We start from the raw sequence: 24322 nt of genomic DNA, 5'->3' as shown, positions 1-24322 counted from the left end.
GCTTCAGGGCATCTTACTGGTACTCAAGTACTGTACTGAAGTTTTTACTTTCTTCAGTATTTGCAATTTTCAATACTTTTACTTCTACCCAACTATAGGAAAATATTTTACTTTTACTCCAATACAACGAAAACATTAAGTTACTAGAACTTTGTAGATTCGGGTTATTATTACAAAACACACTAACCACTTCAGCCCTGTGTATATTTCGGCCATTCATAAATAGCAGATTTAAAAGCCCTGAAACTAGAGTAGGCTACTTTTACTTTTAGCACTTTAAGAATATTTTGACGCCGACACTTCCGTACTTTTACTCATGCATAATATACATCTACTACTACTATTGCTCAAGTAAAACATGGGAGTACTTTCTCCATCACTGGTTGTGCTTGTTATGTGATGCTGTGCTAATCTGGCAACGTGTTGCCCGCTATAGACGAATTCAGAAACGGGTCTCATGGTCACAGCTTACGTATTTCCTGTAGGCGGACTCGACGTAGCTACGGGGTTTAAACCCTCACCAGGCGCACCTCTTCTACTACAGTGAACGGCAGAGTGACTGATGTTAGTCTGCCTCAAACGTTACTCTTTTACCTGCTTTTTACTAACACTAACATCACAAAGATGCCCAGAACATCGGGATGAACCTGTGTAGTTTATGGCTGCTCCAACAGTAGTGGCAACATTAAAAAAAACGGAATGTCAAAATATCCACTGCGGTGGCTGAGACCAGAGCCATTGAGTAATGGTTGATACAAAGCAGTGAAAGGTCCTGAAAGATACATAACGTCAGTCTTACCCAATACCCAATCTTTCGGTTTTATGAACACAATGTACTTTATAACTTGTACTTTAAATGCTTAGTATGAGGTATAAAGTACAGTAGCCTTGTCAGGTCAGGTCACTGCATGTGGTCCAGCCTCAGCAACACTTAATACCCCCTTCAATTATACGTGCACAACTCTCTGTTAAAGCCTTCCACGAGGATTTTACATCAATCCTAACTCGGTGCCCTTTGAAGTCTGCTTAGCTCGAAATGCATGCGAGAGAGAGATGGAAGAGCTAGGAGACTAGGGGAGTCGAGAGACAAGAGAAATGAACTGGGAAAGAGACAGATAGAAAGAATTAAGTGTATGGAGTCTGAATTCCAAAGATGTGGTGAGTCACGAGTGTGGTGTGTGTGTGTGTGTGTGTGTGTGTGTGTGTGTGTAGAGCCACACTTTCTTGGCTTCCCAGCGGAAACTGGACACCCGTCCCGCTGGCTTTGCGGTTTGGTCGGACAGGCCAGACCTAAATGACCTCTGTGTCATTTTTTTTTTTTTAACAATATATTTATTGCATTTTTTTTTTTGTACAAACCTCTGAGTGTCCCTGGAGTGGGTGCGGTCTGACTCAGAGACTGGGAGGGTCTCCGAGGACATGATAAAGGTCCCTCACTGCTTGCACCACACCGCAGAACAGATCACTGAAACACTGTCACGCATCTTGAACGGATGTTATGCATACATATCATGGCGTAGTATAGCACGCCATGATAGAATAGTGGAACTCATAGCAAAGGACATATCAAAATATCATGCATCTTCAGTGAGAATGTACACACATTTCAGGGTCATTCCATCCATGTTCCAACTCTGTGATAACTCAGATACCTTTACATCTGACAGCTAATACACCAGATAGTGTTGTGGTTGATGAAGAGTCCAGAGAAGTGTTTGTATTAGAGATAGCCTTTGACCACAGCCTAGAGGAAGCCTTTATGACCAAGCTTATACAATACCAGCCACTTCTACTGTACATAACATCTGAGCTGGGCTATAGGTGCAGACTATTTGTCTTTATATTGGGCAGCCTAGGGCATACATACGCACAGACTGGTTGTTAGAGGGTTCCAACAACTTGGGATGCCCAAAAAGGAGGCAAAAAGGCTGGAAAGGTATTGTGGTGTCTCTGCTATAATTGGCAGCCGTTGATGGGTATTTTCTTAATTATGATTTATTGTTTCATATTTTATGTTCACATCTTATTACTATGTTAAAAAAAGACCTTGCAACGTATCTTGTATCTGGTGCACAGGACTGCCCTGTCACACAGTGATGTCATATCAATATTTGCGTGTGTATTCATTCCACTATCAGCTGTCACCCACTCCAGATTGTCAATTGTACCAAAGGGAAATATGATTAAATAGAAAACAAACTTTGTCCTTAAAGATGAGGATAAACATACTCTCACCCCGGGAGATAAAGAGTCATCAACAGAATCCTAATCACGGAACGTGATTAAAATAGAAAACAGGATTCAGACGATCGGGCGCCCATGACAGCTTACTCTGATGGGACCTTTCAACCTATTGAAAATGTGACAGCTGAATCCTGATCTATGACATATTTTTCAGTATATATGTTTGTGCAAAATGATGTGACAAGGCATTCAGAGCACTTAGGAGAATTCTCTCTCCTCTATCCATTACCTTTGTATACGCTCTGGATCTGAGAATACTTACTAAAGAAAACTTAGAAATACTCACTTTTTCTTGCTCCTCTCCACTCTCTTTATCGCTTCGGCATAAGACAACCCCTTCACTTCTGCTCGAACCCTGCTTACCATTACCTCCTTCTCTCTCCTAGGACACCCATCAGCTGATCCGGTGTAGGGAGCCCAGGTGGAAGTAACTGTGCTGGTGATTGGATGTGGGTGGAGTCAGGTAAAACAGGCAGATGGGGGGACTTCAAACCTGCAGAGAATGACAAAGTGGAGGGAAGGAGAGACAGGGGAGGAATGCAGAGCAACCCTAGACAAACTACACTATAAGGGGCACGTAACAATTAACCTATAATATTTGTGTCCTTGTATGCATATATCCTTTGTGTGGACATAAATAAATGGTTAAAATGTGTGTGTGAAAGCCATGGCTATAGGGAGAGCTTTATTGAGCTCTGTGTGTCCACCATGACAAAGAGCCTGCAGGTACAATAGGCGGATTCACCCGGCTAATAAGAACCGAGGGAGGGCGAGGGGTGCTCAGACACGGGGCTTTAGCAGGGGCCGATAAGAGGGAGTGATATAGAGGGGAGTGAGCTTTTTAAGCCCCAATTCATATACTTCGTTGCACGATGGTCTTGCGCAGAGGAAAAGAGCAAACCTATACAAGCTCACAACCGGTCGCATTCGCGACCCGTTGTGAGCCAATGGAAAGTAGTAAAAAGTGCTTTGGACAAAACCTCTGAACTTCATTGGACCCTATTCAGTTCAGTTCAGTTTATTTTCGGAAGGAGGACATACATTCATAAGTTTCCATCATTTTTCATTTTTTGATTTTTTTATTATTTTTATAGTGTCCATAGGTCATGTCCTGTCCTGACCCTCAAAATGTCTGCTAAAGCAACTAACTCCACCACCTCTCCCCCTCTCATGGAAGTAATTGACAATATATAAATATACCCCCATGCTCTGATTTAATGGTCCTAAATACCTGTTTAACGTGTTTTAATAGCCTACCTTTCATTGGTTCAATATAATATTATATATAATAGTAAAAATAGCATAATGACAAAGTATGGCATTAATTAAAAAAATTATAAACATTTGGGGATTACATACAAGCTGGCTTGCCCGACTGCAACACAATGCTGGAGAAAAATGATTCTGGAAAATGATTCAGGATTTCTTCTCATTTAATTAGTTTATTAATTATTTCTGTCTCTGCATCGCCCAATCCTCTCCACACAAAAACAGAAACAAGCACATACTGTAGCACTCAGTTTACAAACATTTACAGTTTTGTGCTTTATCCTTTGTGTGTGTGTGTGTGTGTGTGTGTGTGTGTGTGTGTGTGTGTGTATTTTTGTCATTAAAGAAATCAATCAATCAATCAATCAATCACAAGACCAGAATAGTGACCCTATGGGGTTTTAAGTGGTTCAATTAACACAGGAAGTTTTCTGTGTAAGTGTACACACACACACAGTGACACACAGTGACACACACACACACACACACACACACACACACACACACACGCGCACACGCACGCACACACACACACACGCACAGACACACGTTTTTTGGGGGGCGTGGGTCAGACCGGTCCCTCCTTGCGCGCCAGGACAGCGTCGTAGGTCTTGCCCGTGCGCCGGACCTCCACCCGGGCCTGGCTGAAGCCGGCGGCGGTCAGCAGGGCAGCGTACTGGGGCGCCGTCCTCTCCCGGCCCTCCGTCTGGACCAGCATGTTCAGAGAGTACAGCTGGGCCGTGAGCGGCCCCGAGCCGTCCTCCAGGAGCAGAGCCTCCACCAGCAGCACCCCACCGCCTGCACCACAGACAGGGGGAGGAAGAGACCGTTTAGAGTTTTAGACCCACCACCTGACCCACACACAGGGGGAGGAAGAGACCGTTTAACCCCACCGCCTGCACCACAGACAGGGGGAGGAAGAGACCGTTTAACCCCACCGCCTGCACCACAGACAGGGGGAGGAAGAGACCGTTTAACCCCACCGCCTGCACCACAGACAGGGCGAGGAAGAGACCGTTTAGACCCACCACCTGACCCACACACAGGGGGAGGAAGAGACCGTTTAACCCCTCATTCAATGCAATTATGTAGTTCAGGGTTTTATTACTGTCGTGGGTGTGTGTGTCTTGTGTGTGTATGTGTGGAAAAAAAACATCATGTATTTTTGTAAGATTTGGTCCCTGACTCCCTGGGAGAAGAATAATAAAAAAGCAACGTTTGGGAGCCCATAACTGCTGTAGGTTATGTGATGATACCTGTACCTGACTTTATTTGGTGGTTATTGCAGACTTCTTCTCCTTCTCCTGTGTGTGTATTGATTTGGGCTGAAGGTCTTTCCAGACAGGAAGCGGGAGAGAGTGGCACGCTTAATAATTCATTTTCAATGTGAGGCGAGCAGGCAGGTGTGTAGAGAGGGAGGGCACAGGCAGGCACGCTGACAGGCACAACGGAGGGAAGGCAGTCCTGTGAGACTGGCTGCCTGATGCCAAATGGAATTGCCTTCTGCTTTTCAGTTATTTTCTGTACAAGACACGAATATGTAGTTCATCAATGTGTGAAGTTGACAGCTTTGTAGAAACTCATTATCACCGCACGGACGGACGGACAGAACGGACGGATGGACCAAACCACCGACCGACATTGCCATCATTATGGTGTGTGTGTGTGTGTGCGTGTTCTTGTGTGTGTGTGTGTGTGTGTGTGTGTGTGTGTGTGTGTGTGTGTGTGTGTCTTGATCAAAGTCAGGCAGCAGTGTTTTCTGGGACCAGCTGCATTTTGGGCTTACAATCTGCCATCTCATTTCATGGCAGGGAAACAAACACACGCATGCATGCACGCATGCATGCACAACGCACGCACACGCACACACACACACACACACACACACACACACACACACACACACACACACACACACACACACACACACACACACACACACACACACACACACTTGTATTTCTATATTGTAGAAAGTGTCATAGTAGCTTGTTTACAACTGAAATGCACCCCCCTGATTATTAATAATATCTAAACATGTAACATGTAACCACAACATGAACGTAGTACTCTCATTGCGCATATCGCATTCTCGCCGAGATATATTTTCAAGTAAAATAAGGGGAGGGGGGGGGGGGGGGGTGAAGGTTCGAACCCTGAATGTTCGGGGACAGCCTTAACACACACACACACACACACGCACCTGGCTTGCAGGACTGATAGACTTTGGTGAGCAGTTCGATGCAGCGCTCGTCTGTCCAGTCGTGGAGAATTCTTGCAAGGACGTAGAGGTCAGCCTCAGGCAGGGGGTCTTTGAAGAAGTCCCCTGAACACACACACACACACACACACACACACACACACACACACACACACACACACACACACACACAGTCTGTCTTACTATGGGGAGACAGACCCTTGTAAGTGGCAGCGGTATAGCCCTATCACAGCAGGGAAGAGAACATATGTACCGTCAGAGCTCACAGCGTGTTAGAGATCTGGCCTGTCAGGGCTTTGAGAAATGAGCAGTGCACCTTCCATCTCACTCCACTGAACAGCCCCTCTCTCTCTCTCTCTTTCTCTCTCTCTCTGTGTCTCTCTCTCTCGGTGCAAGGACTTACCTACTCAACTGAGGCTTGCATTAAAGCTTGCATTAAAGCTGAGTTCAAAATGTCGAATGCCCTGAACACCATCCGTTAAAACAAAAGGATGGTTTAAAGGATGTGTAACACATGGTTTAAAGGACGTGGAACACATGGTTTATCCTATTTTAATGATGTTTGGGAGACAAGAAACACTTTCCTGGGGTTTTCGCGTGGGTAATATGTGGTTTTTAGATATTTCAGTATTTCAAAGTGTTTTGAAATACTGAAATATCTAAAAACCACATATTACCCATGCACGTAAAAACGCCAGGGAAGTGTTTCTTGACTCCCAAACATCATTAAAATAAGATCTGGTTGCAAAAGGGGTGAAGTGGCAACTGAGATATATCGCACGTTTCGCACAAGCCTTGACAAGCAAACGCACGGTTAAGATTTGTGGCTATACGCAGCAGCGTATATATGTGTCTGGTGTGACGTGCGTGCGTGCATGCATGACGTGTGCACACAGCATGTATTTTATGACTCACTTTAGCATGCTGTGATATAACATGACAGCAACGATATATCATGATGATATACAGTAACATACATGCAGCTCTACTGTAGGCTATACTGCAGGGGTTCCCAAAGTGGGGTCCGGGGACGCCCAGGGGTACCTGAGGGAGTTCCAGGGGGTCCCCTGCAGCTAAATGATAGTTTGGAACCAAATAGACCATTATTGGTCTGTAACTCTCGGAGTTACAATAACATTGATTTTACAATATAAATAGGGGGTCCCAGAGATAGAAATGCCATTAAATGGGTTGAAACGGGTTGAGAATCACTATGCTAGAGCCGTCCCTGGAATCTCCTTTCAAATGGGGGTCCGCGGGCTAATGAGTGTCAATGTGGGGGTCCTTGACATGACAACGTTTGGGAACCCCTGCTATACTGTACTTGTATTGTATTTGACACATACAGCATCTTCCCACTAAATAGACGTGTGTTTAACATACATTTGAATTAAATTGTTGAAGATTAACCCGTTTTGTTTAACCCATTTAGACCCGAGGACGATTCTACAAATGTCTTAAATAATTTTCTGTATATTTGGCCGCGGACCCCCATCTGAAAGTATGTTGTTCCAGGGACAGGAAGCAGGACCAGACACACAAAAAGGAATGACCAAGGAATGTCAAAACAATAGCAGAGGCTAAATGTGGGAAATAATAAGAAACATGGGGATTTATTTCATTCACCATGACCTACGAAAATGGGTCTCGAGTCTCGACCCACGGTTTTGGGAAACACTGGCCTATAAATGGCATCCTGCTGTAGGTGATTCTGAGATGTGGATTAGGACTCATGGAGGACAGGAGTACCTTCATGGAAGCCTACAGTATATCCTCTGATCTCCAGCGGTGACATTAGGAGGACAGGACATACCTTCATGGAAGCCTATCCTCTGATCTCCAGCGAACACAAAGTGTTCCCGGGCAGTGGTGCACACCTTGGGCAGGTCAAAGATCGTCACAGTGCATTCTGGGTATGCCAACGTGCACTGCTTGGCCATTGCACCGCTAGAGCCTGTAGAGAGAGAGAGAGAGGGAAGAAGAAACAAGGGGAAAATATTTCAGATGGAGAGACTGATGGAGGGGTGTGTGTATGTTTGTGTGTATGTGCGTACATGTGTGTGTGTGTGTGTGTGTGTGTGTGTGTGTGTGTGTGTGTGTGTGTGTGTGTGTACGTGCGTGCGTGCATATGAGAGAGAGAGAGAGAGAGAGAGAGAGGGGGGGGGGGGGGGGGGGGGAGAGAGAGCGCTCTGTTTACACGTTTATTTAATTGTTTTATCTTGATTGTTTTATTCCACTTTTGCTTTAGCAATGTAAACGTATGCTTTCTCGTGCCAATAGAGGGTATGCGCGTGACATCATCATCAAACCCGGAAGTTATGCAGGAACGCCTACTGAGTGGCAAAAACTACTCTCTGACCTTGACAGCCCATACATCCAAACAGAGAAATCATATCTTGATTGCATTAAACAACGTTAAACAATGTTAAACTCACTTTGCCTGTTGCTTTGCCACACGATGTGCCATTCACTTTAAGCATGCACATACCCTCTAGAAAGCTCCTTTGAATTTAAATTGAATTGAGAGAGAGAGAGAGGAAATGGGAAGAAAGTGTGAAAGCAACCTTGTGGAATACATGCAGCAGCATCAGCGTGCAGAGCAGATACTGTCAAGAGAGAGAACACACCAAAACCCTCACAGGAACTTTACTTTAATAAGGTGTTACTGCTACGCAAAGCATCAGTATTCTCAACTCTCTCTCTCTCTCTCTCTCTCTTCTCCATCTCGCTCACAGTATCTCTCACTCGTATCACACACACACACACACACGCGCGCGCGCGCGAATATATATTTTTCTTACATCAAACACTCATTGCGTTCTGCGCAGGTCGTGCATGTCAAGAGAAGATGAAGAGCAAAGTGCAGTGGAGGAGATGAAGTGAAGCATTACCATGCACAGGATAGAACAAGTGCTCAACCCAGTTGAGTTTTGGGTCCGATGCCAATCACGATTTTGAACAGTCCTAGCACACTGATTATCCGTGTTTTGACTGATATTTTGTCGAAAAAGTGCAATATCTGCAGTTCTAATCAACTTGAAACACTTGATTTTAATTGTTTCATTAAACACTTTCATCTTCTTTCTTGTAGTAGATATGATATATTTGAAAATGACTAAATGTTCACTTTTAATGACATGCCCAGAATCAGGACTACACATCAGCTGCATACAATACAGTTTGCCCAAACCAACAATCGGGGCGCTCGGGTAGCGCAGTCAGTCAGTGCTAAAGTACCTGCCCATGCGCCATTGCGCCACCCTTTGGTCGTGGGTTCGATTCCATCGCGGTGCATCCAGCTTTGTCCAGGGTTCATAATACGAACACAAATGGCCCGTGTTCAGGGGAGGGGAGGCTAGGCAGGGAGGGTGAGTAGGAGGGTAATCCTACGGGCATGGGGCAGTGCCTGGACGAAGGCTAGGACGAAGCAGAGCCATCTATAATAGAAGAGTTACGACGTTGAGGGGGCAGAAACCGAGCACTGAACTGAGACAAGCTGGAGTTGGAAATACATTGTTTCCAACGAGGGCGGCGCAAATAAGAGCTAATTTAAGCATGTGTGCAACATGACAACTGTTTTAAAAGTATTGTACAGTAACAACTAAAGTCTCTTTAATGTTTATGTTGTATACTATTACTACAAAACAATCTAAAATAAAGGGATTTAAGATCATTAAAGCTGGGCTGTTGCCTGAGTCCAATGCATTTCTGCCTACTTCCGGTCCAGGACTTGTCCCAGTTGGGTTGTCCCCATTCTCAATAGAAGTCTATGTAGGAGAGCCGTGATTGGACTGAAGCCCCATGAAGTGAACGCAGTTTGCGTAACTCTGTCTATATCTAAGGCTCTGGGAGAAAGGCTCTCTATGTCCTCCCATCCCCCCCGGTGGGGGCTCCTCACTGGCAGGTGAGTCAGTGAGATGTCCTCCCGTCCCGGTGGGGGCTCCTCACTGGCAGGTGAGTCAGTGAGATGTCCTCCCGTCCCGGTGGGGGCTCCTCACTGGCAGGTGAGTCAGTGAGATATACAACGGCGCAGTGACAATAACACAGCAAGTGTGTGGGGGAGGAATCGATTGTGGCACGGCGACTAAATTGGGGAGAAAAACAGGTAAAAAGCAACAACAACAAAAAAAAGAAAGTCCAATAATGCGGGATATTATTGTCCAGACAGATATTTCGGTCTGGCTCCAGACAGGACAGGGTCGTATATATACCGAGGCACTGACGCACACCAGCTTAAACCCAGGATGTCTCCGTTTGTTGATGGTAAAATCTATCCATGGGCCCATTAAACCATGGAACCCGTTTGTAGTGCCAAGAGTTTGTCAGACAGGCACACTGCCTGCCAGACAGGCCGGCTCAAAAGAAACACAGGCCAACAGAGAAAGTAAAGCGTCTGACAAGACAGACAGAGACTGAAAGACTCCTGGCAGTTGATTGACAAACAGGTATAGGCTGCATTTTCTGTTGCTTAAAGTGTGTCACTTTGGAGGTATTTTAGGTATTTTTTCATTTTTTATTTTAGCAAAGATGTTTCTTTTCCCACTTGAAAATGCGTTGTTACTGGTTAAATCAATGTAATGGAGTTGGAACAACAGATGTTCAGGAGGCGGAGAATAATGAATAATAATGAAGCCACAGCCCCCCAAGAAACACACATTGACCCTGCCCTTCACACCACTCTCCGCCCTCCACGCCAACCTACCTGTCCCTAGTTATACCTGCCCAGTACCAACCAGAATCCTCCATGTTTCGCCCGTCTCGCTGCGTCGCACACTAGCCGCCTTCCAGGCTTCTCGCAACCCACCCCCACCCACTTCACCTCCATAGTAGCTCCTTTCCCCGCTCCCCCCAAAGGAGAAGAACACTTCTCGGCACTAGAACTACTACATTCACTTTGCCAAAGTGGAACAACCGATTAAAACAAACTCTCTTCTCTCCTTCTCAGGTATTCCTGCTGGGGGGTGACCGTCCATGCGCAAGACGAACGCCATACGACCTCCTCCCCAAAGACCTCAGGGTCGGCGACCCCCCCCCTGGAACCTACATCCCCTATTTGCTCAAACTCAGAGTTAAATTGTGTAACACTGAAGATATCACTGCACTGCATCGGTAGAAAAGAATACAGTGAGATGAGAAGCTTGAAGGTTGACAGGGACAGAGACTAAAAGATAATGTTTAATTCATATCGCGAAAAACTACACTCGGAAAAGTATAACACCAAGGACAAGCAGTACAAACACTTACAGACAGACAGACAGACAGACAGACAGACAGGCATGTGCAGAGAGCATTAGAGAGGCAGGGGCTGACATTCCACAAGAGGGCACTTTTGGCCCAAAAATAGCGAAAATAGCAGATCTAGCACGTTGTGAGCTTGTAGATCAGCTATTTTCAGGGCGCAACCACCCAGCACTCTTTAGCTAGTAGAGATGCGACGTACTGTACGACATGGATTTCTAAACAAATTAGTTCAACGCAAAGTAATGTGTTCAAGTTCAGGAGACTTATAAAAAAAAAGGCAGTGGCACCGTGTAGTAAACCCTGCATTCGTGGGTCTGGGAGAGGGGCAGTTGTTTTACAGATGGGTAAAAGGGCAGGGGGTGAATGAAGCCCCCCTTTGATGTCTATGTGTGCACGTCCCTGTGTGTGGGTACACTGCAGGGGTTTGTGCCCTTCACTCTTCCCGCTGTCACGCACGCACGCTGTCTCGCACGCACGCACACGCACACACACCACGGTCTTCCTCACCGTGGCACTCTTCCCATACTCCTCTCTGTCCACTTACCTATTTGTCCTGCAAGCATGTGACGTGCTGTGACCGAGTCTAAAAGGCCGTTAAGCACAGTACACAATACATCGCTCATTCAGTGCCTCATGTCGTGTGTGTGTGTGTGTGTGTGTGTGTGTGTGTGTGTGTGTGAGAGAGAGTAAGAGAGTCATAATACTTGTTCTAGTTGATGGCTGCACAGCTCCTCCTTGTGGTCAAATGAGGCGTCACACAATGGAGGACATACCAGCTGGGTTTCTCAACGCTTTAAAGGGGCACTTCACCCTTTTTGCAAAACAATATAAGTTAATGACGTTTAAAATATTTAGAACACTTCCCCATGGGGTCTCTATGTGTGTGGTTTTATAGATTTTAGATTTTAGCAGTGTACACTGGTGGCTCACTTCCTTCCTGGACTACAATTCCCATAATGCTTTGGTGCACTGCTCCTCCTTGTGGAAAGGGGAGGGGCTGTCTTACAGAGACAACATAGTCCAAAAAGTAAGTTAGCCCAGTGTCTGTGACATCAGAGACACTGGGCTCACTGCTAAAATCTGAAATATCTAAAACCACATATTACACACATAAAGACCCCCAGGGAAGTGTTCTAAATCTTCTAAACGTCATTAACATCTTTTTTTTGCAAAAAGGATGAAGTGTCCCTTTAACATTTAAAGGATCCCCGGCCCGAGTCCACCTTTTTTTCCAACGCTGGCTTTTGAAATTATGTCATATGGCAGCCAAGGCTATGGACTTTTGTTTAGGGCACTAAACGTGACGCTATGCGCCACCCAAGTCTATGGACTTTTAATGTTTGTTTACAGCATTACCAGATGGCCCTCACTTCACAAAAGTGTGATTTTCTTTTTTGGGACAGCAGTCTACAACAAATAGTAAATTCCCGACTGCTAATTTAACTCCAAGAGTGTACAGATGGGGTTGTTAAAACATTCCAGGTGACTAAAATGTGACTGTAAAAAAAAAAGTAAAACTAAATGGAAGCTATTCAAGAGACTATGACAAAAACTAAAATAGAAATTTGCTGCCAAAAACAACACTGCTTCAAAGCCCTTTTTTCCGGCCCTTTTTGAAGCAATGCAACTATAGATAAAAGTGGTTATACATTAAAGGGGTCTATTTTCCACAAAAGAGACTATGAAGTGTATGAATCCACTGAAGGAGTCGTCAGTCTGAATAATATTGATAAAGGTATATAAGGTTAGACTTCACCTCAACTGCCCTTTTCTTGCTTCCACCTCTTTGTCATGTTTTAGGTTGTTGTTATTAGAGAAAGTAAAAGGTTATAGTGTTGTTCTTTTTAAATTAATTTGCTGCTTTCTTTCGTATTAGCGTTAAACGCACGCGGCCCACCCATCTGACCGCTAAGCGTGGCACTTTCAAGCGGTGTGTTGTGTGTGAGATGTCTCCCTGCCGTGACAACATAAGGACGAGGTGGCGGGGTCGCCGGGGTGGGCTGCCGGCTACGCATGCAGCGTATAATCTGTGCTGAGTGTGTGTGCAGGTGATTGAAAAGGTTGATCGGTTTAGCCGTGCATTAACTGAGAGTGACGCTGTAGTATATACTAGGGGCTTCTGTTGAAGGTCACCGTGCATGTGTGCGTGCTTGTGTGCCTGTGTGCATGCGTGTGTGCGTGCCAGTTGTCAGTTGACATTATGACCAACTCTAAATGTTAATGATTTTGATCCTGCAACCTTATGCAAATGAGAAATTATGTAGGCTTATAAGTTATATATATATGTCTTTCTCTTTTTCACACACACACACACACACACACACACGCACACACACACGCTTACCCCCAAGGTCGTAGATGACCCTGAAAGGTGAGAGGTCAAAGGCGGTGACCACGTCTCTGCCGCAGATGTTCCAAATGGAGCTCATTAACTGCATGAACTTCACCATCTCCTCCTCGGACCTACACGCACACACACACACACACACACGCACACACACACATGCACACGCACACGCACATGCACACCATGCACACCACACACGCGCACATTATTTATGTCCACACAGAGGAAATTGCATACAAGGACATAAATAGTTCAGGTGCAGCAAAGTTACATCCACAAAATCAAGGAATATGTCGCGATACAACAAGAATGTCACCCAGCATTGCATGGGCACAAGTAGTGTAGGCATGCATCAAAGGCCTAAATGGAAACTAAATGGAAATTAAGCTATGGTGACTAAAACTAAGACTAAATATGCTGACAATTTCGTCAATAAATAAAAACTAGACTGAAATGTTAGGAAGGGACTAGTGGACAAGAGATCCAGTATAAGTCATTTTGCAATTAGTTGCATGCTGAAAATAGCAGATCTACAAGCTCACGGTTTTAGTCGACCGCCAAAACACATTTAGTTGACTAAAACTAGACTAACACTAAAACATTCCAGGTGACTAAAATGTGACTAAAACTAGATGAAAACTATTGAAGAGACTACGAAATTTGGTGTCAAAAACAACAATGACACACACACACACGCGCATAAAAACACATACAATATTGAGTACACAACTTCACTTCCACTCTTTAATTCTAGAGACAATCTTGTTTACTGAACTGTTTCCCTAGGCTGTTACCTAACAGACGCACGCACGCCTAAAGAAAACACACAATCACTCCCGTCTCCCACTGATACTTTATTCATCCCCATGGCAGCAACCTGTGTGTGTGTGTGTGTGTGTGTGTGTGTGTGTGTGTGTGTGTGTGTGTGTGTGTGTGTGTGTGTGTGTCTGACTGTGTGTTTTTCAGTTCACTGGAGTGTGTTTTTGCCTGAGCCGGTCAACAAGCTCACGTGTTACAATATGACACGTACGTGAACTTGCAGATCATCTGTTTTTGCTATTTTGTGCAAGTATATAGGTTTTTTTTTTACGTGCCAGCAGCTCCAAATAACGATAACAAACATTGTTACTTCAGTGTCTGCTGTGCAATGACCTCTGGACGAGGGCAGAGCCAAGACACACGCGGGAAGACTTTTCTATTTCACACAGTGCCAGGTTTGTCTCTCCGAGCGTTTAATTCAGAGAGAGGATGATCTCCCGGCTGTAGAATAGAATAGATAGGCCTGCAATTGCCGCAATATGGCAGAAGAAGAAGTAAACAAATAAGTGTGAGTCATCACTGCTGCTCTTGATGAATCACAATAACTGTACTCCTGCAAAAACACTTTCAAGGACTGCATGACTTTATTCTCCATAGAGCTCAGCTCACTAGGACAATCGATGAAGTCTCAGTGGTTCCCAAAGTGGAGTCCGGGGACCCCCAGGGGTACCCGAGGGAGTTCCAGGGGGGTCCCCAGCTGAATGATAGTTTGGAACCAAATGGACCCGTTCCATTTGTACACTCTCAGAGTTAAAACAATTTTTTTTTTACAATCTAAATTGGAGGTCCCCAGAGATAGAAATGCCATTAAATGGGGGTCCTTGTTTGTGCAGTTGGAGTCCCTGTACATACAGGCTCACAACGCGTTGCAACGAGACGCGTGGTGAGCTTGTAGATCTGGTATTTCGTGAAGTTTCCTTTGCTGACAGATAGCGCTCAAACGAATGTACATTGTAAACGTTCCCGTGAGCGCTGTAGGATTAGACATCCATCATGTATAATGCATGGTTTCTATTCTGGGGATTTGTTTTCCGCTGGTTACGTATTCCACTCCCTAATGTACACATATCACTGATTCACATGTCCTGCTCTCCTTATGGGGGGGGGGGGGGGATTAGCCGTCCTCAGGCAGGCAGACAGACATACTGTATTTTGTCTCCACCAGCCAAAGGCATGGGGATAGTATGTTTTGCATGCACACCGTCCGTCCGTCCGGGAGTTACCACACTTTGCACACACACTCCCTGGATGCCGACGACGAACCTCTGCCCCACATTTTCCAGAACGGCCTGTTATAGCGCTGATTTTCACATTTCTACCTATAACTGCACCGATCTGCGTAAAACTTAGCATGCACACTCCCTATAGAGGCCAATTAGGACAAACCTTTGACCTGCTTTTTTTTATTCTGTCACACACGTCTAGGTTAGTTGATTATATGATAATCAATAGAACATTATTGTCAAGAAGATAAAGGATTATTGTAGATGAAATGAACACTGCATCATTGACTCTCTTCTCTCTCTCTCGCTAACCTCTATGCCAACTATTCCCCCCAGAGACACATGGCTAAGACTGAAAGAGAGGCTGCGGACACAGATGGAATGAAAATGATACACGCACGCACAGCAGCACAACCGAGAGGAACTGAGGTGTAACGGCGGTGGGGGGAATGTGTGTGTGCGTGCGTGCGTGTGTGCGTGCGTGATGTCTGTGTATTCTGCAAGTGCATAAATGTATAAATGTATTGTGTATAAATAAACAAAACCCCATCTTACCTGTACAGAGCTTCAAACAGGTCCTTGGAGCTGACACCAAAAGCCTTGTGGTACTGGTTGCATCCCTCTCTGGGACCGAGACAAGAACATCACACAGAGAACAATGATAATCAGTCACTGTCTCACTAAATAAAACGTCTGGGTCTCCGAGGCTACTGTGTCTCTCACACACACACACACACACACGTTCACCGTGAACTTGAACTCTCCCTGCGAGGCACGTGCAGAGAATGTTTAGAGGGGCAGGGGCTGAAATCCCATAATAAGACGTATACTTTTGGCCCAAAATAGCGAAAGTAGATAGAAATAGCGAAAATAGCAGATCTACAAGCTCACAACGCAAACCCTGCACTCTTTATCTACTGGAGATGTGGTGTATGGCATGGATTTAGAAACAAATTAGTTCAATGCAAAATGCTGTGTTCAAGTTCAGGAGACTGCTGAAAATGGCATGGACAGGAGAGGAGGGCATTTGGCATTTCTTTCACCATATAGTAAATGCTGCATTCGTGGTCTGGAGAGTTGTTTTACAGACGGGTAAGAGGGCAAAAACAACAACACGGATTCGTTATTATTCCCACACACACACATGTGGAGGAGTGTGTGTGCCGCACTGACCGGACGGCGTCCGTCAGGTAATGCCAGCAGAGGTAGATGGTCCTGGAGTTGTACTGGATGGAGTGGTAGAGAGACAGAGGGTTGCCGCGCGTCAGGTACACACCGGCCTGCTCTGTGTTGCTGTACAACACTAGAGAGAGAGAGAGAGAGAGAGAGAGAGAGAGAGAGAGAGAGAGAGTTGGCTCTCAAGAGAAGACAAGACTATGCACCCACTGCACACAAAACGAGGTAGAGACTGAGCTACACTTCCTAGCCGTCTGTCCACTGAACCAAGACATCAGAGAGAGGTTACTGACCTTCTCCATCGTCCTGGAGGTGCACGTTGAGCAGCTCCAGCCCGGCGCAGGCAGCCAGCAGTCTCTGCGTGCCGTCCAGACTGGCTCCTACCATCTGGGATATCTCCGCCGCAGATAGGGGGCGCTGTGAGCCCAGCAGGAGGTCAAACACCCCGAGCTCACATGCTGTGAACAGTGTCTATAACCGGGACCAGGGAACAGAGTGAAACCAAGTCTCTGATTTAGGAAACAACTCCATAGAATATGTTTGGGTAAAGATAATTTTCCCAGAAAGCTAAACCCCTGATATTTGGCCCTACCCTTACCCCTTATCGCTAAACTTTTTTGCCATTTTTATAGCCGATCTACAAGCTAACAACGTGTCGCTGTATATCGGCTAGTTGAACTATTTTTAAATGTTTTAAAATAGTAGAAAATGGCAAATAAGTTTAGGGATAAGGCCGGGGTAAGGGGTGGCGCAAGATGGAGCCCTTGGAACGCCAATGTTCTTCAGAAAGACTTCCTCATATTTAAATCGGTAAGCAAACTATGTAACTATACACAGCCTTATATAGACTACTAGGACTGCTTCTAAAAACAAGCATTGACCTAATTTTGACTCCTGACCAGGCCAGAATCTCAAAGGGTGCAGTTTAAGCGATCACAACATTGTTGTCTGCTCCAGAACATTATTTTCTTAAAGGGCTAGCGATTCAGGCTGGAGCCAGGCTACTCAATGCCCTCAGTACTGACTAACCTAAAAACACCCAGAGCCTCAATACTAGAGGGAGTGTGAACAACAATCTGGTACCACCCACTTTCAAAACAAATAATATTTGTTTTCAAAGTGGGTGGTAATACCCATATTATGGGTAAATTCCACCCAGGCATGGAATGCCCCGACCCCCTCCCTCAAAAAATGCAGATCACAGGCCTGAAAATCCACCTTTCAGCAGGGAGAGGAAATTATTATTCCCCTTAAACAGGTGATCCTTTCTTTTTCACCACTCTGTAAGTTTTTTTTGTGTTGATGATTTTGATTTTGAATTTTGTTGTTATTCTTCATGGTAAATGGTGCATTTATATATATAGCGCCTTTATCCAAGGCGCTTTACATATATTGTGCATTATACATTCACCCATTCACACACACACACACACACACACACACACACACACACACACACACCGATGGCGGTGGAAACCAAGGCACCAACCAGCACATCAGGAGCAATTAGGGGTTCAGTGTCTTGCGCACGGACACTTCGACACTAACTATGGGGGAGCCCACAGGGTTCGAACTGGCAACCTTGCGGTTACCATCCAGCCACTCTACCCCCTGATCCACCGCCACCCCCATCTTCATGTAATAGAACCACTGCACAAGACACATGCTTTACCTTTGAGACAAGGAATCCTTCCATATAATCCAGAATCTTCCTGGGGTACCCTGCAGGCGCAGCTGCTGTCGCCCGCGTTGACAAATTCACTCCAGGAGAGTCAGCCATCATCAGGCGTGGAAGGGAAGAGTCAGTGACCCCTCTAAGAATGACTTAGTTCCTCCGAAAGTAGCTCTACTACACTGAAGCTCTCTGCCGGCTCTGTGAGTCTATGTGACAAGACGGTAAGATAAGACCCCCCTCTTTATGTGTACAGTACGTGTCCCGCGGCCCGGGAGACACTTTTTACAGACTATAGACTGGAGGAGTTGAACTGCCCACCCTGCGGGCGTCAGACACTGAGAGTAGAAGTGGTGCTAAAGCCGATTACGGCCAGATAACCCAGATTACAGCTCAGAGGCTCAAAGACTGCAATCATACAAATAAATAACTCTTCTGGCAACACACTGCAGCCTTGTTTGATATATAGCCTAACTTAAAACCTATAGTTGACCGGAGTCCGCCAGCTGGCTCTATACTATAGGTCCCCCCTCCTGTTTCGTCTCCACATGTAAATATAACTGAAAATAGCAGATCTACACGGTTCACATCAGGGTTAGGGTCGTTGAAAAACAAACATTAAAGCTGTATATAGGACCTCACATTTTTTTGAGATATGTTCCAAAAATAGCAGATGCACAAGCACAGCCTGGCACAATCACTGGTTCACACGCACGCACGCACGACAGAGACTGCTTTCCATAATGGCGACGTCATGTGTTTTAATCAGACTGTGTTGACCCCGGGGGGGGCAGTGCTTCAGTGAGGTCAGCACTATTGGGGTTCCAAATGTTGGAACGCGGAGTGGAGCGAGATCATGAGGTTGTTGAACACGTATACGTGACGATGAGAAATGAACCGTCTTCCTCTGTGCCATATGGTGAGATAACCCATTCTGGGCGGAAAGGCAACCCCTTTTGTTGTTTTAAGCATTATGTTATACAAGCTCAGATCTACAAGCTCATAGCGCGGCACCGAGTGCCACGCTACAAGCTTGTAGATCTGCTTTTTTTTTTTAACCGTGGCACAAATCTTTGAATCTATATATTCTTTCAGAGCGAGCGTTTTTAAATTCAAATCTTTGCTACTGAGAGAGGTCCCAGGAACAACATGGGGGGGTCGACGGCCAATTACATATTTTCGGGGGTCCTTGGACCTTGACATGAAAATGTTTGAGAACCACTGACATAGAAACATGAGGTTTTTCAGAAAACTGTCAGGATTTAGAAGACATTTGTAGAATCGTCCTCTAGGTCTAAACGGGATAACACCACTTGGGCTGTGAGACTGCACGGTAATAATATCGAGCTAATGACACCGGCGTCGACTATCACAGTCACACACTGCCTTGATGGAATAACAAAGGCTGCGGCTAATCTGACTCCTAATTACTCCTCTGTGGACTTCATTAGCGCCACAGACACACACACACACACACGCGGGCAGACTAGTGTCGTTAGGTGGAGGAGAGACCATGTAGGGAGATCGACCAGGTGAATCACTGTGGGATATGATTCAGCCCCAGTGGTGATTCACTGTTTCCATATTTACAATTTAGGCATTTATCAGACGCTCTTAATCCAGAGCGATTTACATTAGGCAAGAACAAAAAGCATGGCAATACATCACATACATAAAAAGTAGTTATCATGAAACCTGCGTAAGCTGAGAACGTAACAGTGGAGTATCTATTTGATGAAACTATACATACTATACTTACATATACTATAAAGTGCTATGACTACATAAAACGCAATTAGTGCCGTCTACGTGACTACGACGACTGTGCCTCAAGAGGTAGAGCAGCATTCACTTAACTACTACTACTACTTAGCCCAGTGGTTCCCAAAGTGGGGTCCAGGGTCCCATAGCCTAGGGGTCCTTGAGGGACTTCCAGGGGGTCCCCAGCTAAATTGTTGCGAATGCAGTGAGCACTTACTATGAGACCTAGCAGATCATGTCTGTGTGTCTGTCTGTCTGTCTGTCCCGCTATCCAAATATGGAGTGTGTTGCATCAGCAATCACTCAGCTCCATATATGGGCACAAAAGGGGCCAGGTCCACTCAGCTCCATATATGGGCACAAAAGGGGCCAGTGATTTGTTTGTTGTGGACCTGGCCCCTTTTGTGCCCATATATGGAGCTGAGTGCGTTTGCGCGTCTTACTCGTAGTTAGGAACCAAATGGACCCTTATGGGTCTGTCACTCAGTGTACAGAGGCTCTGCATGGGGAAGATAGGTTGGCGTGTGTGATGCGGAAGGCTCACGGCGAGTCGGTTTCTTTCAGCGATTTATAGATTCATCGATAGATATAGATAGATACTTAGCCTATCTGAAAGAATTTAGAAAGAAGGAAAAAAACATTTAGACAATGAACAAAAAGTATTTAACCAGTACAGCCACTACAAAAGGAAAACAAATTCAGTACCGTTTTCAGGTTTTCATTTTTATTTAACAAATAAAACAACGTGTGTGCAAGACATGCGCTATAAGGGTGACTGTTCAGAAAGACTGATAAAAAAATGTCAGTTCAGCGTTGAAATGTGTCCCTGCTGCTGCACATAGAATGAAATGAGGAATAACTCGCTCTTTGACCAACTGTATCATCAATAAGGCAATGGATCAGTCACTAAATGTTGTTTACAATTCTACTGGGTTTATCCCTATTCCCATCCCAATGGGTTTAATGGTAGGACAGCCCCAGTTTGGTATGCACCAGTGTTGTTTTCGTCGACTAAAACTAAGACGAAACGTTTGTCGACGACTACCCAACAACTAAATGGAAAGTAAATAAGCTATGCTGACTAAAACTAAGACTAAATGTATTGACAATTTCGTCAACAAATGAAAACTAGACTAAATGCTAGGAAGGGACTAGTGGACAAGAGATCCAGTATAAGTCATTTTACACTTACCGGTAACCGAAAATAACCGATCTACAAGCCCACAACACACGTCGCGCTGCGATGTGTTGCGAGCTTGTAGATTGGCTATTTGTGTCACATTTTCAGCATCAAGGCCCGCCAAAATACATTTTGTTCGACTAAATAAACTGTAGATTTAGTCAACTAAAATCGTATGATATTTAGTCGACTAAAAATAGACTAACACTAAAACATTCCGGTGACTAAAATAAAATTACTAAGTGAAAACTATTCAAGAGACTATGACTAAAACTAAAATTAAAATCTGCTGCCAAAAACAACACTGGTACGCAGACCCCCCAACCCAGTGTACAAAAGGAAGGGAATGGACACTTAATCAGCCATTTGGTTCCATTTGTACATTCTCAATGTTACACACCCATGTAAGCGTCCATTTGGTTATTAACCCATTTTGGGTGGGAACCCCTTATGTTATAATTTAGCTATTGAAAAATAGCAGATCTACACGCTACGAGCTTGTAGGTCTGCTATTTTTGAAAAATTTCAGGAAATTTTGAAGATTTAGAAGAATTTATTTAAATGTTGAGGTCAGGCCTAAATGGGTTAACTATCGTTGATTTAACTGGGGACTTGATAAGGAACCCCGAAGGTCCCCAGACCAGTGACCACAATTTGAAATCCATGACTAAAAGAAATCTATTTATTTCCCGTCAAGAGGTATTTCTGGACTGTCTTAATAAACACAAGCTTCTCTGCCCAGGGGTCTCTCTCACAAACGGAGCCACATAAGTTCAGAAAACAACCAGTTGGCAACCAGTTCTCAGCATATTTCTGCACAACAAGGAGGTCAAGAAAGATATTTGACGCAAGCTACTGTACTGTAAATGGAAATCAGTCATTCCTGTGTCCCTCTGCAAAAGGACAACAAGTTAAAGCCATGTATAAAGTATGATATAGTTATAGTCAGCATTCAATCTTCACATATTTCTCATTGTAACAGCAGTCTGATTTTGAGTGGTGCAACCACTCCTATATAGACAGCTGTGTGGGGCTGGGTCTGTCCCTGGGTCCAAGCACAAAAATAGCGTTATAGCGTTTATTCACCACCAAGTGTCACTGTTGCACAGCCTAACAGACAGACACACAGGCCAGGGAGGAGGGCTTGTACAGTACAGTACCGCTCACCTCAGACGGGTCAGATCTTTTCGTTCTGGCAGCATAGACAATCTAACTCAGTGGCTCTCAAAGGAGCTGGTCGAGAGGGTTCCCAGTAAAATGACTGACACTTTGGTAGAGGTTTAGGATGTGGAATCATGCAACTGTAAATATGGGTGCGATATCTTCCAATAAGTTGCTCCGCTGATATAGCCTGGCATGGTCAGACTACTAATATCACTGCGTAGAAATTAGTCTGGAACTTTGGTGTGGATTTATTTCCAAGGGGCGTTTTTTACAAACTGAGGAGTGCAAGATGAGGAGCAGCAGATTCACCAGATTTCCAGGCTACCGTTTAATTAGAAATTGATATTCCAAAAATAGTACATGATGGCAAGATACAACCTCTGCTATTTTTGAAAAATCTTGAAAATGTTGCGCAAATATTTGAATATATATTCTTTCAGAGCGAACGTTTTAAACTTGAATCTTTGCATCTGAGGGGGTCCCTGGAATAACATTTTCAGATGGGGGTCGGTGGCCAATTATATATAATTTTTGGGGTCCTTGACATGAAATATTGAGGAACACCGATATAGAAACATAGGTATTTCAGAAAACTATCAGGATTTAGAAGGCTAAATGGGTTAGTACTACTGTGTACAGTCCAGCCAACTGACACAAACTGAAAACTCTCAATCTTTTTCTGAATGCGCTCTGCACCAGTCCTCTGAATCATGTCGGACGGGCATGAAAAGAATAATAAGTGAACTTCAGGACCACTGCTGTGAGATATATATATATATTCACAGGACCGGCTGCCTCCAAAAGCGACAACAGAAACTGGGACCATTTTTAGGTAAAATTTGAATGCGAATGCAATAGTTTTGAACCTCAGCATCCCTATATTCGGAGGCCAACATTTGGCCAAAAGGCTATTTTTGGCGAAGATGGGAGCCTAGTATTAGAACCCTTGGGAATGTGGCCAACTAATTATAGGTTTTAACCATTATTTTAAACTGTATCTATTAAAAAATAGCAGACCTACCAGCTCATAGCGCGGCACCAAGTGTCACGCTAGGAGCTTGAAGATCTGCAATTTATTTGAAAAATCATGAAAATGTGGCACAAATCTTTGAATATATATATTCTTTCACCGAGAACGTTTTAACTTAAATCTTCCGGGGGGTCCTTGACATGAAAAAAGTTGAGAACCACTGACACAGAAACATAGGTTCTTTCAGAAAACTGTCAGGATTTAGAAGATATTTGTAGAATCGATGTTAGGTCTAAATGGGTCGAGGATCAAATAAGGTCCATTTGGTTACCAAACTCTCCATCATTTAGCTGGGGACCACCTTTTACCCCCTCAAGGACCACTGGTTGAAAAGCCCTGCTCTATACGGACAGAGCTGGCTCTGTACTCCGCTGGTTTTCTTTACACCAACTCTCTAAAGAGCTGATCTACAAGCTCGCACAGCGACACATGGCAGGCCACGTCAGGCCAATGTTCCCCACAGAATACTAGGGATGCTGGGGGGGTTCACGTGGTTAAGCAGCAGCAGCACCCACCGCCCAGTTCACTCTAGCCATTTAAGCACTGCGTTTTCAGCTATATCTGGGGCGAGCTCCTGGCTCCGGAATTGCATGACTAAATAAAACAAGCACAAATATATATTCTTTCAAACATTGTCTATGGGTTATTGTGTATGGAAACCTTTTTGTTTTGTTTTGGTACAGTCAACGGGATATGAAATGCGCCCATTCCCCCTAACTCTTCAGAATTGGTTATGATACTGGCCTCACTGGTCTGTGGACATTACCCACGGGGGTCATTATGAGAAGGAGACTGCGACTGGGAAAGCACCTTCTTTTCTGCACTTTGTCCCGTTGTCCAACCGTCCATCTCTCTGTGTGAAGGTGGTTGCACACTGGACGCGTTTTTCGGAAAACCGAAACCGCTAAAAATCCGAAAAACGTGCGCTGTGTGCATGGACCTCGACTGTCCCATCTCTCTGTGTGCAGGGAGGGA

The 24322-nt window shown here is 44.8% G+C and overlaps 1 protein-coding gene across 1 annotated transcript; it reads right to left on the bottom strand.

Annotated features, from left to right (window-relative positions):
• Positions 1-4081: 4081 nt before the first annotated feature.
• On the bottom strand, positions 4082-18320 carry asmt (acetylserotonin O-methyltransferase; the record flags this gene model as incomplete). The annotated part of the gene is made up of 8 exons (XM_080785281.1): positions 4082-4311; positions 5717-5839; positions 7548-7688; positions 13320-13438; positions 15920-15988; positions 16538-16667; positions 16834-17011; positions 18213-18320. 8 exons carry the CDS (start codon positions 18318-18320, stop codon positions 4082-4084), a joined length of 1098 nt encoding a protein of 365 aa, XP_080641407.1.
• Positions 18321-24322: the final 6002 nt, after the last annotated feature.

The sequence above is a fragment of the Protomyctophum bolini genome (genome assembly GCF_963924005.1).
Source record: "Protomyctophum bolini genome assembly, chromosome: 16".
Lineage (NCBI taxonomy): Eukaryota > Metazoa > Chordata > Actinopteri > Myctophiformes > Myctophidae > Protomyctophum > Protomyctophum bolini.
Note: the sequence above shows the minus strand (reverse complement) of the source record. Positions and strands in the feature narration are given on the sequence as shown.